General features: G+C 40.2%; 1 protein-coding gene across 2 annotated transcripts in view; it reads right to left on the bottom strand.

The window, feature by feature from the left end:
- Positions 1 to 21,323, bottom strand: part of ARHGAP29 (Rho GTPase activating protein 29) — a 73,143-nt gene extending 51,820 nt beyond the window's left edge. Inside the window, exons 1-2 of one of the 2 annotated variants that reach the window (XM_004420818.3) lie at positions 21,222 to 21,323; positions 2,377 to 2,613 (exon numbers count right to left, since the gene is read on the bottom strand). In XM_004420818.3, the coding sequence (XP_004420875.1) occupies positions 2,377 to 2,581 (205 nt within the window). In that variant the 5' untranslated portion in view covers positions 2,582 to 2,613; positions 21,222 to 21,323. Of the gene's footprint in view, positions 1 to 2,376; positions 2,614 to 8,266; positions 8,376 to 21,221 lie in introns of those variants that run through there. The other variant, XM_087447114.1, reaches the window with a different exon arrangement.
- Positions 21,324 to 22,387: the final 1,064 nt, after the last annotated feature.

The following is a 22,387-nucleotide window of genomic DNA, read 5'->3' as shown; positions in this document are numbered from 1 at the left end:
TAACAATGATCCAAAGACAGAGAAAACAAATTCTTGTTAAATCCAAGATTTCTTCCGAGATGGCATACCCATATCCTTTTAACTCTGACTGAAGGACCATGCATTAAAATCAATCCAAAGGCAAATAATGAAAATTCCCTGGCCTCTGCTTACTAATGAGAGTTGGTTATCCCAAAGAGGGCTTTTACATTTTTTAATTAATTTACCAGCCATAAATGGCAAGCTTTTTTATTATTAGCAATACAATTGAGTATTTAAATTTTAAAGTACTGGTTTTCTTATTAAAAAGATAATATCTCTACAGATTTTTAACATGAAATATCCCTGAAAAATATATTTCCATACACATCCTTTTATCTCAAGGGTAGTCTCCTTTTGCTATCTTACACTTATTAACCATTTTTCTCTTTTCTCACTTAGGATCAGCTTTCACTCCTCTTTTTTTTTTTTTTTTTTTTAAAGATTTTATTTATTTTATTTTTTGCCCCCAAAGCCCCAGTAGATAGTTGTATGTCATAGCTGCACACCCTTCTAGTTGCTGTATGTGGGACTCGGCCCCAGGATGGACAGAGAAGTGGTGCCTCAATGCGCACCCGGGATCCGAACCCGGGCTGCTAGCATCGCAGCGCGCGCACTTAACCACCAAGCCACAGGGCCGGCCCTCACTCCTCTTCCTTGCTAATCTCTGAATTGTCTACTCACAAATTAAAACTCATATAAAAAAATAGTGGAGATAAGCAGTGGTCCAACTTGTTTTAAATTACCATCATTTTAAATCTGTGAAACAAGGGATAAATATGTAAGATGAGAGTTTTAAATGACATAAATCTCCTAAGGAAAACAAACAAAAACAAATAGAAATCCTAACTAAAAATCTTATTAATAAAAACTCAAATTGATACATTAAATAAAATCGGATTTTACCCTAAATTGAGGTAAATGATTTGTCAACTAATACATCACTTTAAATTTCACCTTAAAAATTAACCCAGTTAATGAACTATACATCAAAAAGAATAAATTTTATTGTATATAAATTAAAAAATTTAAAACAATGAACCCAGTTAAGAACAAGTCTTTATTACAAAGCTACGCTTCTTTAAATAAATGGGAGATGTGTCGTTTTGGTAAGAAATCTGCTACCAGTATAACACTTAATGTATTTAGACTATCTTTCCATAATAACAAGATAACTTTATTACCACTTAATCATCTATAAATAGACTTCATAATCAAGCCATTAAAATGAACAGGAGTGTAGGCAACTTCTTTTCTAATAATATACCTACAGTCTTAAAGGAATGACCTATGTGATTATTGTTTTATGGAAAACTCAAATACTAAAATTTTGACGCTACAATTCAAGTCCAGTTATTTTGGGCATTTTAACCTGAAAATTACAGTAGGTTAGAGATGAACTCTTAAAAGTAGCACTTAGTACAAGTACAAGATGTGGTTTTAGTTTCTGTTTTTCAGAACGTATATCAGAAAACGAATATTTAACTTATATACACAGAAAATATTTATTGAAATCTTATAAATGTCTATGAAACCCCAAGAGGTGTCATATAAGTAACACTAGGAATCTCTCCATTTTCTACATCCAGACATACCATTATGAATATGGAAATGAACTGCTACTTATTACAAAAGAAAAGGAGCTGTATCTTTATTAATTATCATTGCCATCAGACTTGGATATAAAAGGCAAAAAAAATTGAAAGACTTAGGTACTAAGATCAAGTCAGGGCGGTGCAAATGTATATAGCTCTTTACTTCAGGAGGATCAAGTCTAGTGTGCCATTATCCATTTCTAACTAGACAGAAAATAACTTCTGTGATTACCCTTTAATTGAAGAATAGGTTATAAAACACTAAAAGAGAATTAAGTTTGATTTTTGAGAAAAAAAATTCACTCAAATGCAGTGATTTTAGATGAAGTTTTAGGAACAATACAGACAACTGAATCTAGGTAGAAGTGTCAATAACGTAAATTATAAACATTAGTCTGCTTATTAAAGACCAATCAATGCACTGTGTTACCATGAACAAGAAGGTTAAAATTCCAATGCTCTAGAATTTTTCCTGTGTAAAAGGTACAACTGCTAGGAACCTAAGTCTGATTTTCATTTTTTGTATTCTTGTTCCCTCACACTTACCAAAGTTTCTATTATGTATTGTACTATACATATCTGACTATAAAACAGTTTACACTGTAAACATCAAACATTTGGAAAAAAAAAAAAAAAGCCATAAAATCACTAAAGCAGAATACCCTGTTCCCACCACTGTGTACACACTTATCTGTAGCTGGGCTGGCATTTAAAATTTTACAAACTATCCAGTAAGAATGCTAAGAGAAAATAGTTGACAAACCTGAAAGAATAGCTTCTTTCAAATACAGTAACATATGGGAGAACTTCCTGATATCTTTCACCAACTCCTTGATGTAATCCGGATCAAAAATGGAGTTGGAACTTACGGACTTGAGCCCCATTTCAGAAGTTGTAGCATCAGTAGAGAGCTGGCCTGGTGGCAAAACACGTTTTTTCTTTGTCTTTTTCTGTTTGTGAGCAATCATCCTTTCATATCACAGTCAGAAAAACTGAAATCCTTAAGGGGGCAAGAAAAAAAAAAGAGAGAGAGAAACACAAACACTACATCAACCAGGGAAACATTATACTAGGTTTTCACAAATAGCCCATAGCCCATCTCAGTATTCTATTAAAAATAACAACAAACACTGTAGTACTAATAGTAGCAGTTTCCATTTATTAAATGCCAGTATTCTTGACAACTCTATGATATGCAAACAACTATTCTCTTCATTTCACAAGTAAGGAACATGACATGTGGAGGTTAAATAACTTGTCTAAGCTCTCAGCTGATAAACGATGAACTGGTACTTAAATCCAGGTACGCCTTGTCGCCAAAATCCATACTCTTAATAAGTTCCTCTTAACTGCTAAGGTACAGAACTTTTTAAATGGTAAAAGTTGTCCTGAAATGTCACTTAGTGGAAGGACATATTCTCCTTCCATGATATCACTTTCAAAAATAAAGATGAAACATGAGCTTTGAAAAAAAACCTGTTTTCAAAATCCCCCTCCATCACTTGCTGTGTGTGACCTGACAAGCTGTTGATCATCTCTTCACTTTGGTATGCTCTTTATATTTATAAAATGGGAATAACATCCTGACAACACCTACTTTATGAGATTATTGTAAGCATTAAATGATACAATGACATAGAAGTGTCCAGCACATAAAAGTTGTTCAATTAAAGTTAGTTCTCGATAATAACGCACACACATACATTCTGGGTTACCAAGTTTCATCAAGAATATTTCTTTGTTGAAAACAAGTTCTAAGGATGTCCACTAATCTACCCATACCCTGATTGGTGAGCAAATAAATGTATGACTATCAGAGCGATATTTTTGGTAATTTCAGGATGGTATAGTTAAAAATCACAATCTTTTGGAATGAGAAAGATTTAGATTTGAATCCTGGCTGAATACTTTCTAAACTTGTAACCTGTACAATTTGCTTACAGGCTTGTGTGAAGATTAAAAGGGAACATAAAATTAAGATTTCACTTATTAAAACATCTAATCCTGGCACATAGCTGGAACTCAAGAAAATCTCAGTTTGTTTCTTCTTCATCCTCACATTTTACCTCTCCAGAATTAAAAGTACTAATTTTGTCTGTATCTCTTAAAATCAAAAAGGAAATGATTGGAGGAATTAAATTAGCTCAAGCATTATCATTAAAACATTTTTAAAATATTTTGTCTTGAACATTTGGATACTTTCAAATGGTAGAATTACTAAGGACTTCTGTGAAATTTACAGTAGAAAGTTTTATGTAACATTCATTTCTGGGTCATGTGTAAAATACATTATTGTAGCATTTATTCTTTCCTATACCTTACCCAACTCTATAGACTTTTGCTTCTTAACCTATAGCTCTTTAATCTATCTACTTCTATCTCTACTATAACACTAGGTGAATTACCATCATTTCTTGTCTGAGCTACTGTTACTAATTTCCTAATGATTTCTCCACATCCATTCCTGTCCCATTCCAAATGTAGAGAGTACACTTTTCCAAACATGAACCTCATCATGTCATTTCTCTGCTCAAAACTCTTCCAGAGGACAAGTGAGAAGCTAGGGTACACTACAAGGTTCAATATGACATCTGGATCCTACCTACCTCTTCAATGTCATCTAGAGTCACAATTCTTTCCCAACACTCTAAACATTACTGCCACACACCCTTCTCATTCTTCCAACAATATTTGTTTACCGTGATCCACAGTAGGAAATAATTTTACATCACAAGCCAGTATACACGTTAAGTATGTTATGTTTGTGTGTAGGAATGCATAAAACATAAAACAGATTCTAGCTAAGGAGCCAGGTAATGTACTCAGAGGTATTCTATTTAAAACTCTGGTTGCAACTCACCACGTTGGTTTCATACTCATAATGGGTCATGACCTACAGCTTGAAAAACACCGACTGTTAACTTAGGGTCCTGTCTTTATGCAGCTCCATTTGCCTGGACTACCCCTTCCTCTTTGTTTACTCATTCTGATCTCAGCTCAACGCTCACTTCCTCAAAAAAACCTTCCTGGACCACCCCTGTCCCCATAACCACCACCCTCAATGAGCAGAATCTCCTGTTAGATGCTTTATAGCAGCTTATACTTTTCACTACTGCATTTATCGAAGTTCAAATAGATGATTCATGTCTTCCTATCGAGACTATAAGCTCAAGAAAATCAAGACCATGTCTGTTTGCTAACCACATGTTCTCTGCTCACAGCACAGTGCTTGGCATAGGAGTGATGAGCCACTCAAAACTATTTGCAGAATGAATAATGACTTTGCAGAATGAATAATGGGCTTATAAATTTATAAAGCTTCAATTAATATTTATAGAAACAAAAATAGTTAACTCTACATTGCTGTTTTGAATGGAAAATATAAATGGCCTTTAAAAATCTATCTTTAAGGGCCGGCCTGGTGGCTTAGCAGTTAAGTGCGCGCACTTCGCTCCTGGCGGCCCAGGTTCGGATCCCGGGCGCGCACCGATGCACTGCTTCTCTGGCCGTGCTGAGGCCTCGTCCCACATACAGCAACTAGAAGGATGTACAACTATGACATACAACTATCTACTGGGGCTTTGGGGAAAAAAAAAAGGAGGAGGATTGGCAATAGATGTTAGCTCAGAGCCGGTCTTCCTCAGCAAAAAGAGGAGGATTAGCTCAGGGCTGATCTCCCTCACAAAAAAAAAAAAAATCTATCATTAAAACAGTATCTTAAAAAACCAAGCATATGAAGTTGAGTAAAGGCAAGCTTACATAAAATTGAAATCAGACTTGGATTTCTATTATTGTTTCTCTACTTCTGATTATTAATAAGGTGTCCCAACACTTCTCTAATAGCTTTTAAAGTTCCTTTATTCAATACTCTTGTTAATCTCAAATTATTTCTGAGAATGCAATTTCTACATCTAAACTAGTTTCAAACCTAACATTAATCCTTAAATATACAGGTCATTTCTAAAATGAACCTAGGACAATCTTTTGAGCACAATTATTATACCTAGTCTCCCCACCACCAACAAAAACAAAACACAAGTGCCTCATTGGGCAGCTCTTTCACAGATCACTAATTAAGACTATTAACTTACCACTTTTGCAGCTTACTTAATGAAGTCACTTTGATTAATTTTGACGGTTTTTAGTTTAGTAAATTAGAGATTTGCTCATTGTCAGCAGTAAAATGATGACTATAAAAATTTAAGACGTATCACAAGTTTCAAATAAAACAATTCACCTGTCTCAGCAAAAAGCGTGTACTTTGAGTGTCAAATTAGTAACCCAAAGTTGTAAAAAGTGTTTCAAAAATGCTTAAACATTTTTAGTCAAGACTAAGAAAATCCATAAAGAAACAAACAAAAATGGTGGGGAAGGGAGGATCTAAAAAGAGTAATACTCTACCTGGAGTCAGCATTATGGTGAGTAATGTACTAATTTGTTACATACACTTTACTTTTCATATTTCAAAAAGGAAACATTACAGTTGAAAGAAATTTTTAAATAACATAAAGCTAACTCAAGCTTTCATAAAACTGAACTATGATAATGAGAAAGTTTAGAGGAATCACACTTTCCAAGATCATCCACACTAACTTTTCTATGTGCCAAAATGAACATCCTTTAGTTGGTGGTAATGTAAAATGTAGTTATTAACAGATTGCAACTGGCAATTTAATTAAATGAGATAATAATATGAAAAGCACTTAGCACAGTGCCTGGTTCACCATGAAGACTCAGTAACTGTTAGCCATTATTACTAGCAGTATTTTATTGTGGTAAATTGTTTTTTAACACATTTAAGTAATGAACAAGATGTAGTTTCACTATAATATATCTGTAGATTGTGAGCAAGAACTATAGGAATGGAAACAATTCCAGAAACTCAACTGACTATGTGGAAACCTACTAAATGGCTTCCAAGTGAAGTTTGACCTGTGCAAACAGATTGTTGAGCAAAATATTTGTGAAACTCTCCTAATTCTCATGCACCTCTTCCAACTCCAAACCATCAATATTAAAATCCTGTTTTATCCACTTTGCAAAGAACTTTGTAGCCAACAGAAAATTACTATGCAAAAGTACTTTGTTTGTATGTTCTAAATTCTAAGTAATACGTACATTATAGATGGGAACGCTAAGCTCCCAGTCCCCCAAAACGTGGCTTTTCCGACTTCTGTAGCCTGTATTAACGAAGTCCCAGGTACCTCTCCCACAAATGTATCATTACAAAAGTATTTTCATTTTAGGCACTGCGCTAATTGACGTGTAAAACTGCTCCAAATATCTGTACTTAATAGTTCCCATCTTACTATTTCTACCAGGAAAAAATGCCAGATATTTGAGAAGTCTGCTATTTCAGCACAATTTCTGATTTGGTAAGATTCTACTTAAAGATTAAAAAATAAAAAAGAAAAATTCATTCTGGTCTTTGATTATATTTTTTAAAAGCACCTTCCACAAAAACAGAATAGGTGCATGTCAACAAGGTTTATCAATATTATGCAAATAACTGTAATTTCTAAAGAAAGGCATGCAATGCACATACACTTCATTCCTGTGCAGTTAGAACCCAGCACGTTTAAAAAAGAGGAAGCTGCCTAACCTCCCACGCCTCCAGAATGTCTAGCATTCCTGGCAGGCAGCCTCTCCCCTGACCAACTAAAACTTCCCCAATGTCAAAGAGCACGTACCCCATCCCGGGACTTAAATACAGGAGAAAATGGAGCTACCAAAAGGGGCAGCAGACACTGACAGCGACGGACAAGAGATACAGGCGCAGAGACAGCCGGAGAGAGGGGAAGGGGCGCTCAGCTCTCGCCTTCAGCAGCTAAAAGTCCTGCCCTCCGCAAAGGTATAAGATCAATTTCTTCTTGAGAAAGAGAGTGAAAAAAGGTAAACAAGGCGACACGAGGCTCGTCAGTCACTGGGGCTCCAGCTTGAAGCATCTCAGACTTGAGCTCACCCGTCAAAATGAAATTAAAAAAACAACCAAAAACCATCAAGCCCCAAACACGTCCACAACAGAATTGGGAAAAAACATTGAGACTGGGGAGGCCTTGGAACCAAACACCCCTCCCCAGCCCAAAAGAGAGGAGGAGAACAACGCCCCGCGGAGATCCTAAGCCCGCTGGAGTGAGGACCGCCGTCAGGCAGACGGGAGCGGCCCGGGATCCGAAGGACGACCAGACTCGGTAGCGGTCAAGAGCAGATCGGAGCAGAACTGCCTGGGCTTAAATCCGCCCTCTGCCCATTACTAGTCTGTGTGCTCCGCCAGGTTTTTAACCTCAGTTTCCTTGTGTGAAAAATGAGTTAAATAATCTCGGACCTGTCGTGAGGAGAAAGGAAATCAAAATGTGGAGAGCTCTCAGAACAGGACGCGGACGGGGAACGTGCTCTGTGTTTGCTTTTCTCATCACCATCAGCATCTGCTCAGGCCACCGCCCGCGCCCTCCCCGCTCCTCCGCTCCTGCCGCGCCCCTCGCCCGCTCCGACCCCTCCTCGAAGACCCCGGCTGCCGGCCCTCAGCGCAGCCCGCAGCCACCTCCGCTCGGGGCCGCCGCGTGGGCCGCCCGGACCCTGGACGGCAACCCGCGGGCGCCCGCCGCGGGTGACCCAGCCCCGAGCCGCCGCCGCCGTCGCGGCCCCCCACTCACCGCAACACTCCATCCCGCTCCATCCCCCAAGACTCAGGGCCGCCGCCGCCGCCGCCGAGGGCTGGAGCTCGCCGCCCCCATCCCCCACGGCCCGCGGACGCCCGGCCAAGCCGCTGCCGCCACCCCTGCAGCGGCCGCCACCGCCGCGCCGGCCGCGGCCGCCCCGCCCCCTGGCCTCGCACCTCCCGCCGGGCCGCGGCCCGCCCCTGGGGCCCAGCCCATTGGCCCGCGCGCCCGGGGGGCGGGGCAAGGCGCCCGCAGCAGGTGGGGGCGGCTGCTGGCTGTCAGCTGCGCCCCGGCCTGAGGACTGTCCCCGACGTTGCAGGACGTGTTAGCCACCCCGTGCGGCTTGCGGCAGGACAGGCGGAGCGACCCTTAGAAACCTGCCACCTGATGACCAGATCTGGCTAACAGGAGTTTCTCGGATGAGCAATCTGCATTTCTTATGAGGTACTTCTTTTGACCACCCTGTTCCTCTCCAACTCCTTTAAGAAAACAAAACCAAAACAGGCCCCCACACAGGTGAAGTGTAACACACGCCTGGCTCGACCTCCAAACCTGCCAACTACTCTGCCCTCTGTGGAGGGTAATATTTTCCACTTAGACCTATATTACTTTCTTCATTTGCACTCTCCAACTCGCTCAGAATGAGAAAAATGTCTGAGAAAGGTGGAATAATTAAAGAAAGCAGCAGGGGCCGAAAGCACATAACTTCCATATCATAGTACTCACTGGAACAAGCAATATCCTTTATCTCAGTGCAGGAACATTCAGAAGGAACTGATGGAGGAACAGAAGGCACATGGGGAGCATGGCTGTGGGTAGCCGTGGAGGCAGATAGAAAATGATCACACATGGGGGAGCTCGGGAAAAGACAGCAGAGTGTGAGGAGAAGGAGAAAGAAAATGGGGATGTGGACATAGCGGGAGAGAGAGAGGCAGGAGGGCAGAAATTGATGAAGGCAGAAAGAGAAAATAAGAATGAGAGATAAAAGAGAGAAGGCAGGAGACTACCTACTTACAGAGACAGAAAAAGTGAGCATGATAGAGCCAACAAGTGAAGTAATGAGAGGGAGAAAATACTCCTTGACAAAGAGAAGAGATATCTCTCATATCTTTGGACCCTTACAGGAAAAACAATGTTGAGAAAATAAAGCAAATTTGGCCCCTCAGGTGCTCCTTGGAAAAGATAAATATGAAAATACTTAGCTCCTTGGTTACTTTAGCTCCACACTGGATTTTTCAGACACAACTTACACAAATTTACCCCTTCAAGGCCCAAACACTGACTACATCAAGTTAATATGAGGTTCTATTTCAAATTTTCTTGGATTTGAACTAATCAGCTTATATTTTGATATGTGCCATTCTTGCACATACATTTCAGTCCTAACTAAGGTCATAGTAGTGTCTTGGACCTTTAGGACGGTATTTAATAAAGGCTTAATAAATTAAAAAAAAAAAAAAAAAACAGTACCAAGGACATGCCACAGATACTCAGGAAATCTCAAAACCAAACTATCCTTCTAACCACACTTAAGAAGAAAAACGCACCATGGACTCTCACTGTGGAAACCAATGATGCCCTGAACTGAAACAAACCAATCAGAGGAGAGGTCAGCAGTCCCCCAGACCAAAAGGGGGCTGGAGAAGTGCAACCCTGATTAAATCATATGTAAGGTTTGGGGAAGAAATATGAGGAGGTCACTCAACCTCAAATACCCCCTTACATCTATTTTAAAATACATTAATTATTTTGTGCTATCTTATCCACTATTCTCCCTAATAAAGAAGACTGTGTTCCTTGTTAAAGTGGAACTGGCAATGTCACTGACAATGTCTTGAACAAGGTCCTGATGGGAAGAAAGGGTATGTGGGGTGGAGGTGGTGGTGTGACGGAGACAGAAAGGAGCACACAGGAGGGACAGAAAAAGCAGTGAGAGAGAGACAAAGAGAGATGTGAGAAGGTGAGAAACAACTGTGGAGAGGAGAGAAAGAGAGGAAAAGAAGACTGAGAAAGATGCAGAGACAAGTGGAGGCAGAGAAAGAGAAAATAAGATGGAGACAGAATAAGGAAGATAAGAGAGACCGAGAGAGATGATAGACAGAAAGAGATAGACTACTCACTGACAGAGAGGGAAAGGGGACACCTCTCACACACAAGCAGTTCTAGAGAAGTGAAGCCATCAGGCTCCTACCTTGCTACTTGGAAAAAATAAGTATGAAAACCCCAGGCTCCTTGATTACCTAGGCTCTACAATTATTTTGCAGACTTAATTTTTAAAAACTTACCCATGAAGCCTTAAACATAACTGTACCAAGATCAAAAGCACTAGAAATTCTGAAAACCCCTAAAAACCAAATGTTCCTTTAAACCCCACTGGAGGAGAATGATGCACCATGGACACTCACCATGGAAACCACTGATGACTAAAGTGAAGGACACCAATGGGGAGAGAGGAAAGGATTCTGAAGGCCAAGGGGCAGGGCAACCCTCAGAGAGCTCAAGGGAGGAAGGTCTGCCCCTTGGATCTGCTCAGGGTTAATCTTAAGACCCTTCCTACCAGATCTACCTCCAAACCATCTTAAAACAGCCAACTATAGCGCATAGAACCTAACACAGAGTGGGTCTTCAATTAATATTAGACAGTTATATTTTAAGTAAAGTTATCTGAGAGAAATTTGGGAAGTCTCTTAACCCCAATCCTTCTCTTAAATCTTTCAAAAAATACATTAATTATCTGTCATCTTCTTCACCCTTCTTTCTCAGTAAGGAGGATAATGACATTTGGAAACATTCACAAAAATGGTAGTTCCACTTTTAAATTAAAAGGATTATTTTATTAATCTCCCAACTTGCATTTTGTTTAAAGTAATTTTATATCACACAAATAAGTTTCAAGTATGAAAAGTACATTATTACAATAATACCTTTCTGCAAATTCAAAATTCTTCATTTATAATTAAACTGTAAAGTGTTCAAAAACAAGAAAAAGTAAAACCATCTGTATATGTATTGTCAAAGTCCAACATCTTAAAATGTTGCTCAACAAGTTGCAGAAAAACATTTACAGAAGCAACATATAATTGAAAAGAAACTACTTGTGTTTTTACCATTTTATATTATTATTGTCTCTGGTACTTTTTCCTTCTCAAACAGAAATTCACATCCTCTATAATGTTGTTCTTGAGTCAGCCATTCTGTGAAGCCTCAACTTGCATATTGGTAAAATCTTTTTCATGTGTTCTCTGCAGTGTTAATATAGTCAGTATTGTTATTTTTGCTAGATAGCTGTCTTCATATTCCGGAAGTTGATTCTGTAGTTTAGGTAGCCTACTTTTCATAACAGAATATGGATCTAAAAACATTTTACAATGTCTGGAAACATTTTTTATTGTCACAACTAGGGAGGAGATTGTACTGACATCTAGTGGGTAGAGGCCAAGGATGCTGCTAAACATCCTACTGGCACAGGAGAGCCCTTCCCAAACCTCCCACCTCCACCCTTAACAAAGAATTATCTGTCCCAACATGATCAATAGTGTCAAGGCTGAGAAACCCTACTCTAGATCCAATTACCACTTTATGACTAACATAGAAGATAGAGGACAGAGGAACATGTTAAATTACATCACAGAATGCGCTCAGCAAAATCTAAACTGTGAGCCGTTTTATAAAGCAAACAACACAATTTCTCAAACAAATAAGTTGCAAGGTAAAGGATGGAAATAAAATCTCTAGATTAAAAAAGCCTTGAAATTTTACATATATCAAGTGCAGGAATAAATGAGACCAGATTTGCCCTTCCAATGTATTGTTTTCCGACACTGGACTACAGACAGCACAGGACTGTGATCCCTGAGAGATGGGATCACAAACAAATGATATAAGCCCTACAACTGCCCCAACTTTCTGCCTGGAGGCACATTCTAGACCATGGCACAGGAAGAGGGAAGCCAAGCATGGTACTTTTGTTAAGTTGAGGAGACAAGGATTACAGTTCAAGGAGACTGGGGCAGCTGGAATCTGTAGAACAGAGTACCAGAGAGGAAGGAGCAAGGCAGAGGAAGAGCTCCAGAAATTTGCATAGGCAATTCCTTAATTTTCTTCTTTGAATACAAAGCTGCACATGTGTAGGGCGAAACTCCACAAGGATGGGCAAAGAATGTCCAGGGAGCTGTAGCTGAACAATTCCCAGGGCTCCCACAGGGCTGGGAGACCTCTGAGTTTTCACCAGCTAGAGTAGAGAGACCTATTGAACACTCAAGGATAGATCCCAGAAGGACATGTGTTAGTAGTACATCTAACCTAGCCCTAATAAAAATGGTATTCTAGAGGGTCGGCCCGGCCCAGGGGCGTAGTGGTTAAGTGCGTGGGCTCCGCTTCGGCGGCCTAGGGTTCATAGGATCGGATCCCGGGCGTGCACCAACACACCACTTGTTAAGCCATGCTGTGGCAACATCCCATACAATGTAGAGGAAGATGGGCATGGATGTTAGCCCAGGGCCAATCCTTCTCAGCAAAAAGAGGAGGATTGGCATCGGATGTTAGCTCAGGGCTAATCTTCCTCAAAAAAAAAAAAAATGTATTCTAGACTCACCACAAAGAAGCTTCAAAACAACCCTTATTTTGTACATTTCTTTTTTTAAAAAAATGATATTTAAAAGAAAAACAATGTGTTATGGCATTTACAAAACATACAAAAGTAAAATGTATGACAATAGCACAAAGTAAGGAAGGAGGGAAATGAAAGTATACAGTAAGGTTCTTACACTACATGTGAAATAGCATAATATTATTTGAAGGTATAATAAGTTAAAATGCATATTAAAACCTTCAGAGGTACAGTTAGTAAGCCAATAGTGGACATAAATGGAATTTCGAAAAATTAATCAATCCAAAAGAGGCAGGACAAGAAGAAAAAGAAACAAAGAACAGATGAGATGAATTAAAAGCAAACAGCAAGATAATAGACTTAAATTCAATCATATAATAATTACATTAAATATAAATACTCTAAACACCCCTATAAAGGCAGAGATTGTCATATTGAATAAAAAAGTAAGACTCAACTACATATTGCCTATAAGAAACAGACTTGAGGGGCCGGCCTAGTGGCATAGTGGTTAAGTGCACACGCTCCGCTGCGGCGGCCCGGGGTTCGCAGGTTTGGATCCCGGGTGTGCACCGATGCACCACTTGTCAAGCCATGCTGTGGCAGCATCTCATGTAAAGTAGAGGAAGATGGGCATAGATGTTAGCCCAGGGCCAATCTTCCTCAGCAAAAAAAGAGGAGGATTGGCATCAGATGTTAGCTCAGGGCTAATTTTCCTCACAAAAACAAAAAGAAAGAAAAGAAACAGACTTGAAATATAAAGACACAGATAGACTGAAAGTAAAACAGGCAACTAGACTTTTGGTGGTGAACACGATGTAGTCCATACAGAAGTTGAAATATAATGATGTACACCTGGATTTATATGTTACCTCAATAAAAAGAAAGTAAAACAACAGAAAAAGATACACCATGCAAATACTAATCATAAGAAAGCAGAAGCAACTCTATTACATCAGACAAGAAGTTTTACCAAGGATAAAGAACAATACTTCATAATGATAAATCAGTCAATTCATCATAAAGACATAATCCTAAAAGTGTATGCATCTAAATATAGAGCTCCAGCATATATGATGCAAAAAGTGACAAAAATGTAAAGAAAAATAGACAAATCCCAATGACAGTTAAGATTTCAACAATCCTTTCTCATTAACTGATAGAACAAATAACAGAAAATCTGTAAGGATATAGAAAACTTGAACAATGCTATCAACCAACTTGACCTGATAGATATTTATAGAAAATTCCACCCAACAATAGCAGAATACACATTCTTTTCAAATGCACATAAAATATTCACTAAGAGTATATATGGGAGCATACAACAGTTCCCAGTAAATTTAAGAGGACTGAAATCATATAGTGTATGTTCTCTGACCCAAATAAAATCAAATTTGGAATCAATAACAGTAAGATAATTGGGAAATCCCCAAATATTTGTAAATTACTTTTAAATAATCCACGGGTCAAATTTCCACAAAGGAAATTTGAAAGTATTTTCAATTGAATGAAAATGAAAACACAACATTTCAAAATGTGTAAGTTACACAGTAAAAGCAATGGTTACAGAAATATATAGCTTTAGATGCATTATTAAAAAGAAAGAAGGCTCTAAAATCAATGATCTAAGCTTCCACTTTAAGAAGCTAGAAAACAAAGACCAAATTAAACACAAAGTAAATAAAAGGAAGAAAATAATGGCAAGAGCAGAAATCAGTGATATAGAAAATAGACAACAAAGAAAAATCAATGTAACTAAAAGCTAGTTCTTTGAAAAGATCAATTAAATAGATAAAAACCTAGCTAGACTGATCAAAAAGTAAAGAGAGAAAATGCAAATTACTAATACCGTAAATTAAAGAAGGGACATCAGTACAGACCCTACAGATATTAAAAGGGTAGCAGGGAATGTCACAAACAACTTTGCCAAAAAATTCAACAACTCAAATGAAATGGAAAAATTCCTTGAAAGACACAAATGACCAAACCTAACACAAAAAATAGAAAATCTGAATAGCCTTATACGCATTAAGGAAACTGCATTCATAATTTAAAACGTCTCACAAAGAAAACTGCAGACCCAGATGGCATCACTGATAAAATCTATTGAACCAGATAAAATAATCCTACAAAAACTCTCAGAAAACACAAGAGGCAAGCATATTTCCCAACTCATTTTATGAGGTCAACATTACCGTGATACCAAAACCAGACAAAGGCATTACAAGAAAACCACAGACCAAATTTCTTAACACAGTATTAGTAAGTCAAATACAACAATATATGAAAAGGATAATACATTATGACCAAGAAGGGTTTGTCCCAGGAATACAAGCTTAGTTTAATATTCAATAGAGAAAAACCATATGATCATCTCAATAGATGCAAAAAAAGCATCTGACAAAATTTTGTATCCATTCATGATTAAAGCAGTCAGCAATGTAGGAATAGAAAACATTTTTTTCAACCTGATAAAAGGCATCTACAAAAAATCTACAGCTAACATCACAGTTAATGATGAAAGAGACAATGTTTTCCCCTTAAGATAAGGATCAATATTGTTAATGAAGAACGTCTTAGCCAGCACACTAGAACAAGAGAAAGAAATAAAACACATTCAGATTGAAAAGGAAGAAGTGATGGGCCGGCCCCGTGGCTTAGCGGTTAAGTGTTCTCGCTCCGCTGCTGGTGGCCTGGGTTCAGATCCCAGGCACGCACCGACGCACTGTTTCTCCGGCCATGCTGAAGCCGTGTCCCACATACAGCAACTAGAAGGCTGTGCAACTATGACATACAACTATCTACTGGGGCTTTGGGGGATAAAAAATTAATTAATTAATTAATTAATTAAATTAAAAAAAAAAAAAAAAGAAAAGGAAGAAGTGAAACACTTTATTCCAAGCTGACATGTTTGCATACTGAGAAAATCCTAAGGAAACTATAAATAAGCTACTACAACTGATAAATGAATACAGCAAGATCACAGAACACAAGATCAATATACTATAATAAATTTTATTTCTATATACTAACAACAAACAATTGGACACTGAAATTTTAGACACTAATACCATTTACAATAACATCAAAAAACAAGATATTTTTAGGAATAAATTTAACAAAACATGTGCAAGATCCTAAATTTAAAACTACAAAAAATTAGTGCAAGAAATTAAAGAACTGAATAAATCGACAAGTATACCATGTTCATGGATTGGAAGACTCAACACTGTTAAGACTTTAATTTCCCTCAAATTGATCTAGTTTCAAGCAATCCCAAACAAAATCCCTCCTGGATTTTTTGTAGAAACTGACAGGCTGAGTATAAAACGTGTATAAATATGTAAAAGATCTGGAATAGCCAAAGCAATTTTGAAAAAGAACAAAATTGGAGGACTTAACACTGCCTGATTTCAAGACTTATTATAAAGCTACAGTAGTCAAAACAGTGTGATACTGGTATAAAGAGAGACAGAGATCAACAGAATAGAAAAGAGTCCAGAAATAGATCCACATATAGACAGCTAACTGATTTTCAAGAGGTGCCAAAGTAATTCAATAGGGGAAAAGGTAGTCTTTTCAATAAATCATGTTGAAATAACTTCATATCCATAGGAGAAAAAAATAATCCTCAATCCTTACTTCACAGCATACCCTAAAATCACCTCAACATGTATCATAGACCTAAACATATAACCTAAAACTATCTGTCTTTTAAATTCAGGAGTCGGAGGGGGCAGCTGCCTGTTTTTATAAATAAAAGTTTTGGGGAAACACAGCTATGCCCAATTGTTTATGTATGTCAATAACTGCTTTTGAGCTACAACAGCAGAGTAGAGTAGTTGAGGTGCTATAGCTTGTAAGCCTAAAATATTTACAATCTGGTCCTTTAAGATTGTAATTCTAAATTTTGAGGATCCCTGTTCTAAAAGAAAGCATGAGAGAAAATCTAGGGAACAATTTCTCAGACAGACACCAAAAAGCAAGAACCATAAAAGAAAACATCAGTAAACTGGACTTCAACAAAATTTAAAACTTCTGCTCTTTGAAAGACAACTGTTAAGAAATGAAATACAGGGGCTGCCCGGTGGCGTAGCGGTTCCGCTGCTGGCGGCCCAGCTTCGGATCCCGGGCGCGCACCGATGCACCGCTTGTCAAGCCATGCTGTGGCGGCATCCTACGTAAAGTAGAGGAAGATGGGCACGGATGTTAGCCCAGAGCCAGTCTTCCTCAGCATAAAGAGGAGGATTGGCAGTTGTTAGCTGAGGGCTGATCTTCCTCACAAATAAATAATTAATTAATTAATTTAAAAAAAAAAAGAAATGAAATACAAGCCACAAATTAGGAGAAAATATCTGACAAAGGACTTGTATCCAAATTATATCAAGAACTCCTACAACTCAATAATAAGAAAACAGCCCAATAAATTAATGAGTAAAATATTTGAACAGATACTTCGCAAAAGAAGATACACAACTGGCCAATAAGCACATGGAATAGTGCTCAACATCATTACTGTCAGGGAAATGCACATTTAAACCACAATGAGATACCACTAAATATCTACTAGAATTCTTAATTTTAGCTAGACTGAAATACCAAATTTGGGTAGGATGTCGAGCAACTGAAACTCACACATTGCTGCTACACAAGGTACACAACCGCTCTGAAAATTATCCTGACAGTTTCCTATACAGTTAAACATACATTTTTACCATACAACCCAGCAATTCTACTCTTTTATACAGCCATGCATCACTTAAGTCTGGGATACGTTCTGAGAAATCTTTGGCAATTTGGTCATTGTGCAAACATCATACAGTATTCTTACACAAACCTAGATGGTATCACCTACTACACGCCTAGGCTATATGGCAATAATCTTGTGGGACTACATTGTATATGCAGTCTGTGGTTGACCAAAACATCATTAAGCGACACATGACTGTATACCCAAAAGAAATGAAAACATACATTCACCCAAAAACCTGTACACAAATGTACATAGCAACTTTTTCCATGATAGTCAAAAACTGGAAACAACCCACATGTCCATCCACAGATAAATGGATAAACAAATTGTGATATATAGCCTTACAGTGGACTACTACTTAACAACAAATATCCATGATACAGCAAAAACCATGGAGGAATCTCAAAAATATTATGCTAAATGAAAGAAGTCAGGCACAAAGAATATACACTGTATGATTGCATTTACATGATATTCTAGAAAAGATTAATCTAATCTTTAGTAACAAAAAGCCTCAATGGTTGCCTGGGGACAAGGGTTGTGGTGTGGGGGTTGGGGGAGTTCTAAATGAGCATGAGGGAACTTTTCAGAGTGATGGAAATGCTCTATTATCTTAATTATGGTAGTGATTACATGGGTGTATACATTTGTCAAAACTCAAAGTGTATAAAAATCTCATAACACACTGGTGCTCAATGAATATTAGATAAATAAATTATAAGTAAAAGTATAGGAGGTTCCCAGCACTGGCCCGGTAGCCTAGTGGTTAAGTTTGGCACCCTCTGCTTTGGAACCCTGGTTCTCAGACGTGGACCTACACCACTCATCAGAAGCCATGCTGTGGCAGCGACCCACATACAAAATAGACGAAGACTGGCAACAGATGTTAGCTCAGGGTGAATCTTCCTCAAGCCAAAAGAAGAGGATTGATGACGGATGTTACCACAGGGCGAATCTTCCTCAGCAAAGAAAAAAAAAATTATAGGCAGTTTCATATGAATAGTCCTTCAAACTCACTCCCTCCCTTAATACTTTTCAAAACATTTTCCATCCTCTTCCTTAGAAAGGAAAAACATGGTATTTGAAAACTTTCTCAGCAACAAATACTGGAACATTAAGAAAAAGAAAAATTCTTATCTAGGGAGGCAGTAACATCAAATGGCTCTTTTGCTTATCAGAGTAATAATCAAGTCAAAGAAGGAAGTACAAACCCTCCACAAAAATCCTCCTCATACCCAAATGTGTTCCTACTCTTCCTTTTAAACCTCCTTCTTTCTTTACACATGAATGTGTCTTTTTGTGTTGTGGCTCATCACGATGCTGGAGGTGAGGTGGGAAATTAAAAACAAACAAAATAGCCTTTAAAGCAGAATCATGCAACCTGATCAGTGACATCATGGTATGCATCAGGGACACCAGCAACTCTGCCTAGAAGGGCCCTTCTGCCTTCTGTGATTACTAAAATCATTCTCTTAACTTCAATATCACACAAAACATCACTTCTTCAACTTCTTCAAAGAAGCCTTTTCATTCCCTCCACTGAAAATAAATTATCCCTCTACTTTCCTGTAGGATATTTAACATACTTTTCTTGGGTAACCCAAGGTATTATGCCTTGGGCTCTATTGATTCAGAATTGTCCACTTCTACCCAACAGACTGCAAGTTCCACAGGACCCTGTATAATACAAAGTGAGATCACAGTAAATTTTCTGAGTGGATGCTGAATGAATCACCAATGGTACAGGAATGAAAATCCTTCCAGGGTGCCTTCTGGGCATGAGTTTTGTAACATAGTACTAACCCCTAGCACCAACAGCAGTGGTTGTAGAAGCCCACTTTCCTAGGTCAAGGGCTTTTACAGCTGGGAAGTAAAGGAGCTGATAATTTAGGTGGATGTTCTATTTTAGGGAGGTAGGCAGAACGGGAGTGACCCGCCACGTGGATTTGCTGAACAGTGCTTTCTTCATCCCAGCCAAAGTTCTATTTCCTGCCAATTTGGGGACTCAAACATTTTCTACCCAGGCCTATCTTACTTTCCTTCAAGTTCACTCTTAAACTCTTAGAATCACGAGACCAGAGCTGTTTGTACCCTAAAGCTAATGAAGCCTAAGCGTCAGGCTTCCTCACCTGCACAGCTCCTTCCATCAGGAAGCATTTCTAAGTACCCATTTCTGGCAAACTGCCTAAAGAAATCTCTGAAGAAAGGGATCTACATCTCCAAGATTCTCATAATTTGTTGTGATTTCTTTACTCATTCTAAATATTCATTTCATATCTAATTTTGAGATCTTTTCCTTGAAGAGGAAACCTCCTTCCCCAAACTTAATAAGGGGGTGAAGTCGATCCCCAAAAAAGAAGAGGAAAGGAAAAGGTAAACGTGGAACAACAAGCTCCTCGGCTATTCTGGCTCCACTGCGGTATTAGAACTTTCACAAAACACCTCCTAACACCCCCAAAAGATCCACCCTTAGAAGACAGAGGATGTCAAAGATCCAAAAAACCCAATGTAGGGGGTGGTGGTAAACAAACCTCACAAGCCTCTAAAGAGGGGTGGTGGTGAAAAAGCGAGACAGATCCCGGACATGTCAGAGCGGCTCAAAGTCAAGGAGGGCCAAAGGAAGGCTCTCCCCCGAGCACCAGGGTCCTGGGACATCCAGGGAAACAAAATCACAGGGATATGTTTTCCTCGTAGTAGGAGCAATCCCCCCCGCGCCCCTCGCCCCGGTCAATTCCTATTTTGCAAAGCACAAGACCTGCCCTAAGACCACGGCTGGGAAAAGGTGGATGGGGCAGGGGGTGCGGGGGTGTGGGGTGGGTATGGTGAAGGGACAGCTACAGAGGGAAGAGAGAGGAGGAGTGGGGGGGGTGTGTGGAGAGAGGGACAGAAAGGCACCAGAGGGGGGCACTCGGATAGAAAGAGGAGAGTGCTTTTCTACCTTTAGTTTCCCCCCTCCCCAAAATAATAAACAGCCTGGGCCTAGGTGAGGCGAAGTGTGATAAGGTAGATGTGGACACGAGATGTCTGTTATTTTATCTCAGCCCTTGCATTTGTCAGACTGAAACTTCAGACAACGCCACCAAACTTCCAAAAAGATTCCAAGTGAGGAAGGCGCAGCTCAAGACCCGGTGCAGGAAACCAATGCGCGGGGTGGGGGGCGGTAAAGGAGCCGCTGAATTCCATAAGGAGGCAGATGAGGGTGTGTGGTTAGGGCAGGGAGAGGGGCTGCAGGGCTCTCGAGGGGGCCTGGAAAGGGAGGAAAGTCTGCCCGTCGAGCCTCTCCCCGGCGGCCGGGGTGGCGTCGCCTCACTCAGGGCACCCACTCGGGGTCCGCGGGGTCTGCGCACCGCCCGCCCGCGCCCTCGCGGCTCCTCCGCTTCCGCCGCGCCCGGCGCGCCCCTAGCCCCGCTCGGACCCTTCCCCGAGGACCATGAGCCACGAGGACCCCGGCCCGGTCACTGGCGCAGCCCGGAGCCACCTCCGCTCGGGACCGCTCCATGGGCCGCCCGTACTCTGGACCGCAACTCGCGGGCGGCCGCAGCGGGTGACCCAGCCCCAAGCCGCCGCCGCCGCCCCACACTCACCGCGGCGCTCCATCCCGCGTCCCGGACGCGGACGCCCGCCCAACACTCAGCGCCACCGCCGCCGCCGACGTCTGGAGCTCGCCGCCCCCATCCCCCACGGCCCGCGGACGCCCGGCCAAGCCGCTGCCGCCGCCCCTGCAGCAGCCGCCACCGCCGCGCCGGCCGCGGCCGCCCCGCCCCCTGGCCTCGCACCTCCCGCCGGGCCGCGGCCCGCCCCCTGGGGCCCAGCCCATTGGCCCGCGCGCCCGGGGGGCGGGGCAAGGCGCCCGCAGCAGGTGGGGGCGGCTGCTGGCTGTCAGCTGCGCCTCGGCATAAGGGCTGTCCCCGACGTTGCAGGACGTGTTAGCTACCCCGTGCGGCTTGCGGCAGGACGGGCGGAGCGGCCCTTAGGAATAAGTCACCTTTTACACCCTCCAGCAGGGAGCAGGTCCTCTGTCTGTGTTGTTTAAGTGGACATTTCTCAGGTGGACGCTTTGAATTCCTTCCAGTCAGGAATCTGGTCTTCAACTTGTTTTGTCCGCCTTCTTCCTACATCCTCCTTATCCTTTTCAGAACAAAAATAACATTTTATTCTTAACTTTAAAACTGCTCCCCTCTTTTCTGTCTTCGACTGATTGTCATTGTCAGAAAACTAAATTACTCAAAACATCAACTATTATGTACAGTACGTGATTCATAGAAGTTGCTCAATAAATACCATTAAATGCATGTCCCCCTATGCTACTAGCTTCTTACCGTTAAGTGCTCCTTGAGTAATGGGACTCATCAACACTGTAGGGAAAACAAACGACCAAAACTAAAGCATTTATTTAGATGTTGGATCACACATCATACACGAAAAAAAGTACAGCGTTTCTACTGAATAGAGTATATGTTAGTAACACTTAACTCTGTCAAGAATACCCTTCCTGTCATCTATGCTGAGACATAGCAGGCAATCTATGAATATTAGCTGAATAAATGGGTAAAATCATGGGGACAGAATTTGGAAAAGTTCCTCAAGCTCATCCTCCCCTTAAATTTTTTTCAAAATATATTAAACATCTGCCATATTCTCCACTCTTCTTCATTGGTCGAGAGGAATATGATATTTGAAAATATTCTCAGAGAAAGATGGTAATTTATTTTTGCAATAAAGTAAATACGATTATTAACTGAGAAAGAAT

The sequence above is a fragment of the Ceratotherium simum genome, chromosome 2 (assembly GCF_057802395.1).
Source record: "Ceratotherium simum simum isolate JZ-2026a chromosome 2, ASM5780239v1, whole genome shotgun sequence".
NCBI lineage: Eukaryota > Metazoa > Chordata > Mammalia > Perissodactyla > Rhinocerotidae > Ceratotherium > Ceratotherium simum.
The sequence above is the reverse complement of the archived record's forward strand: the minus strand, read 5'-3'. Positions and strand labels throughout refer to the sequence as shown.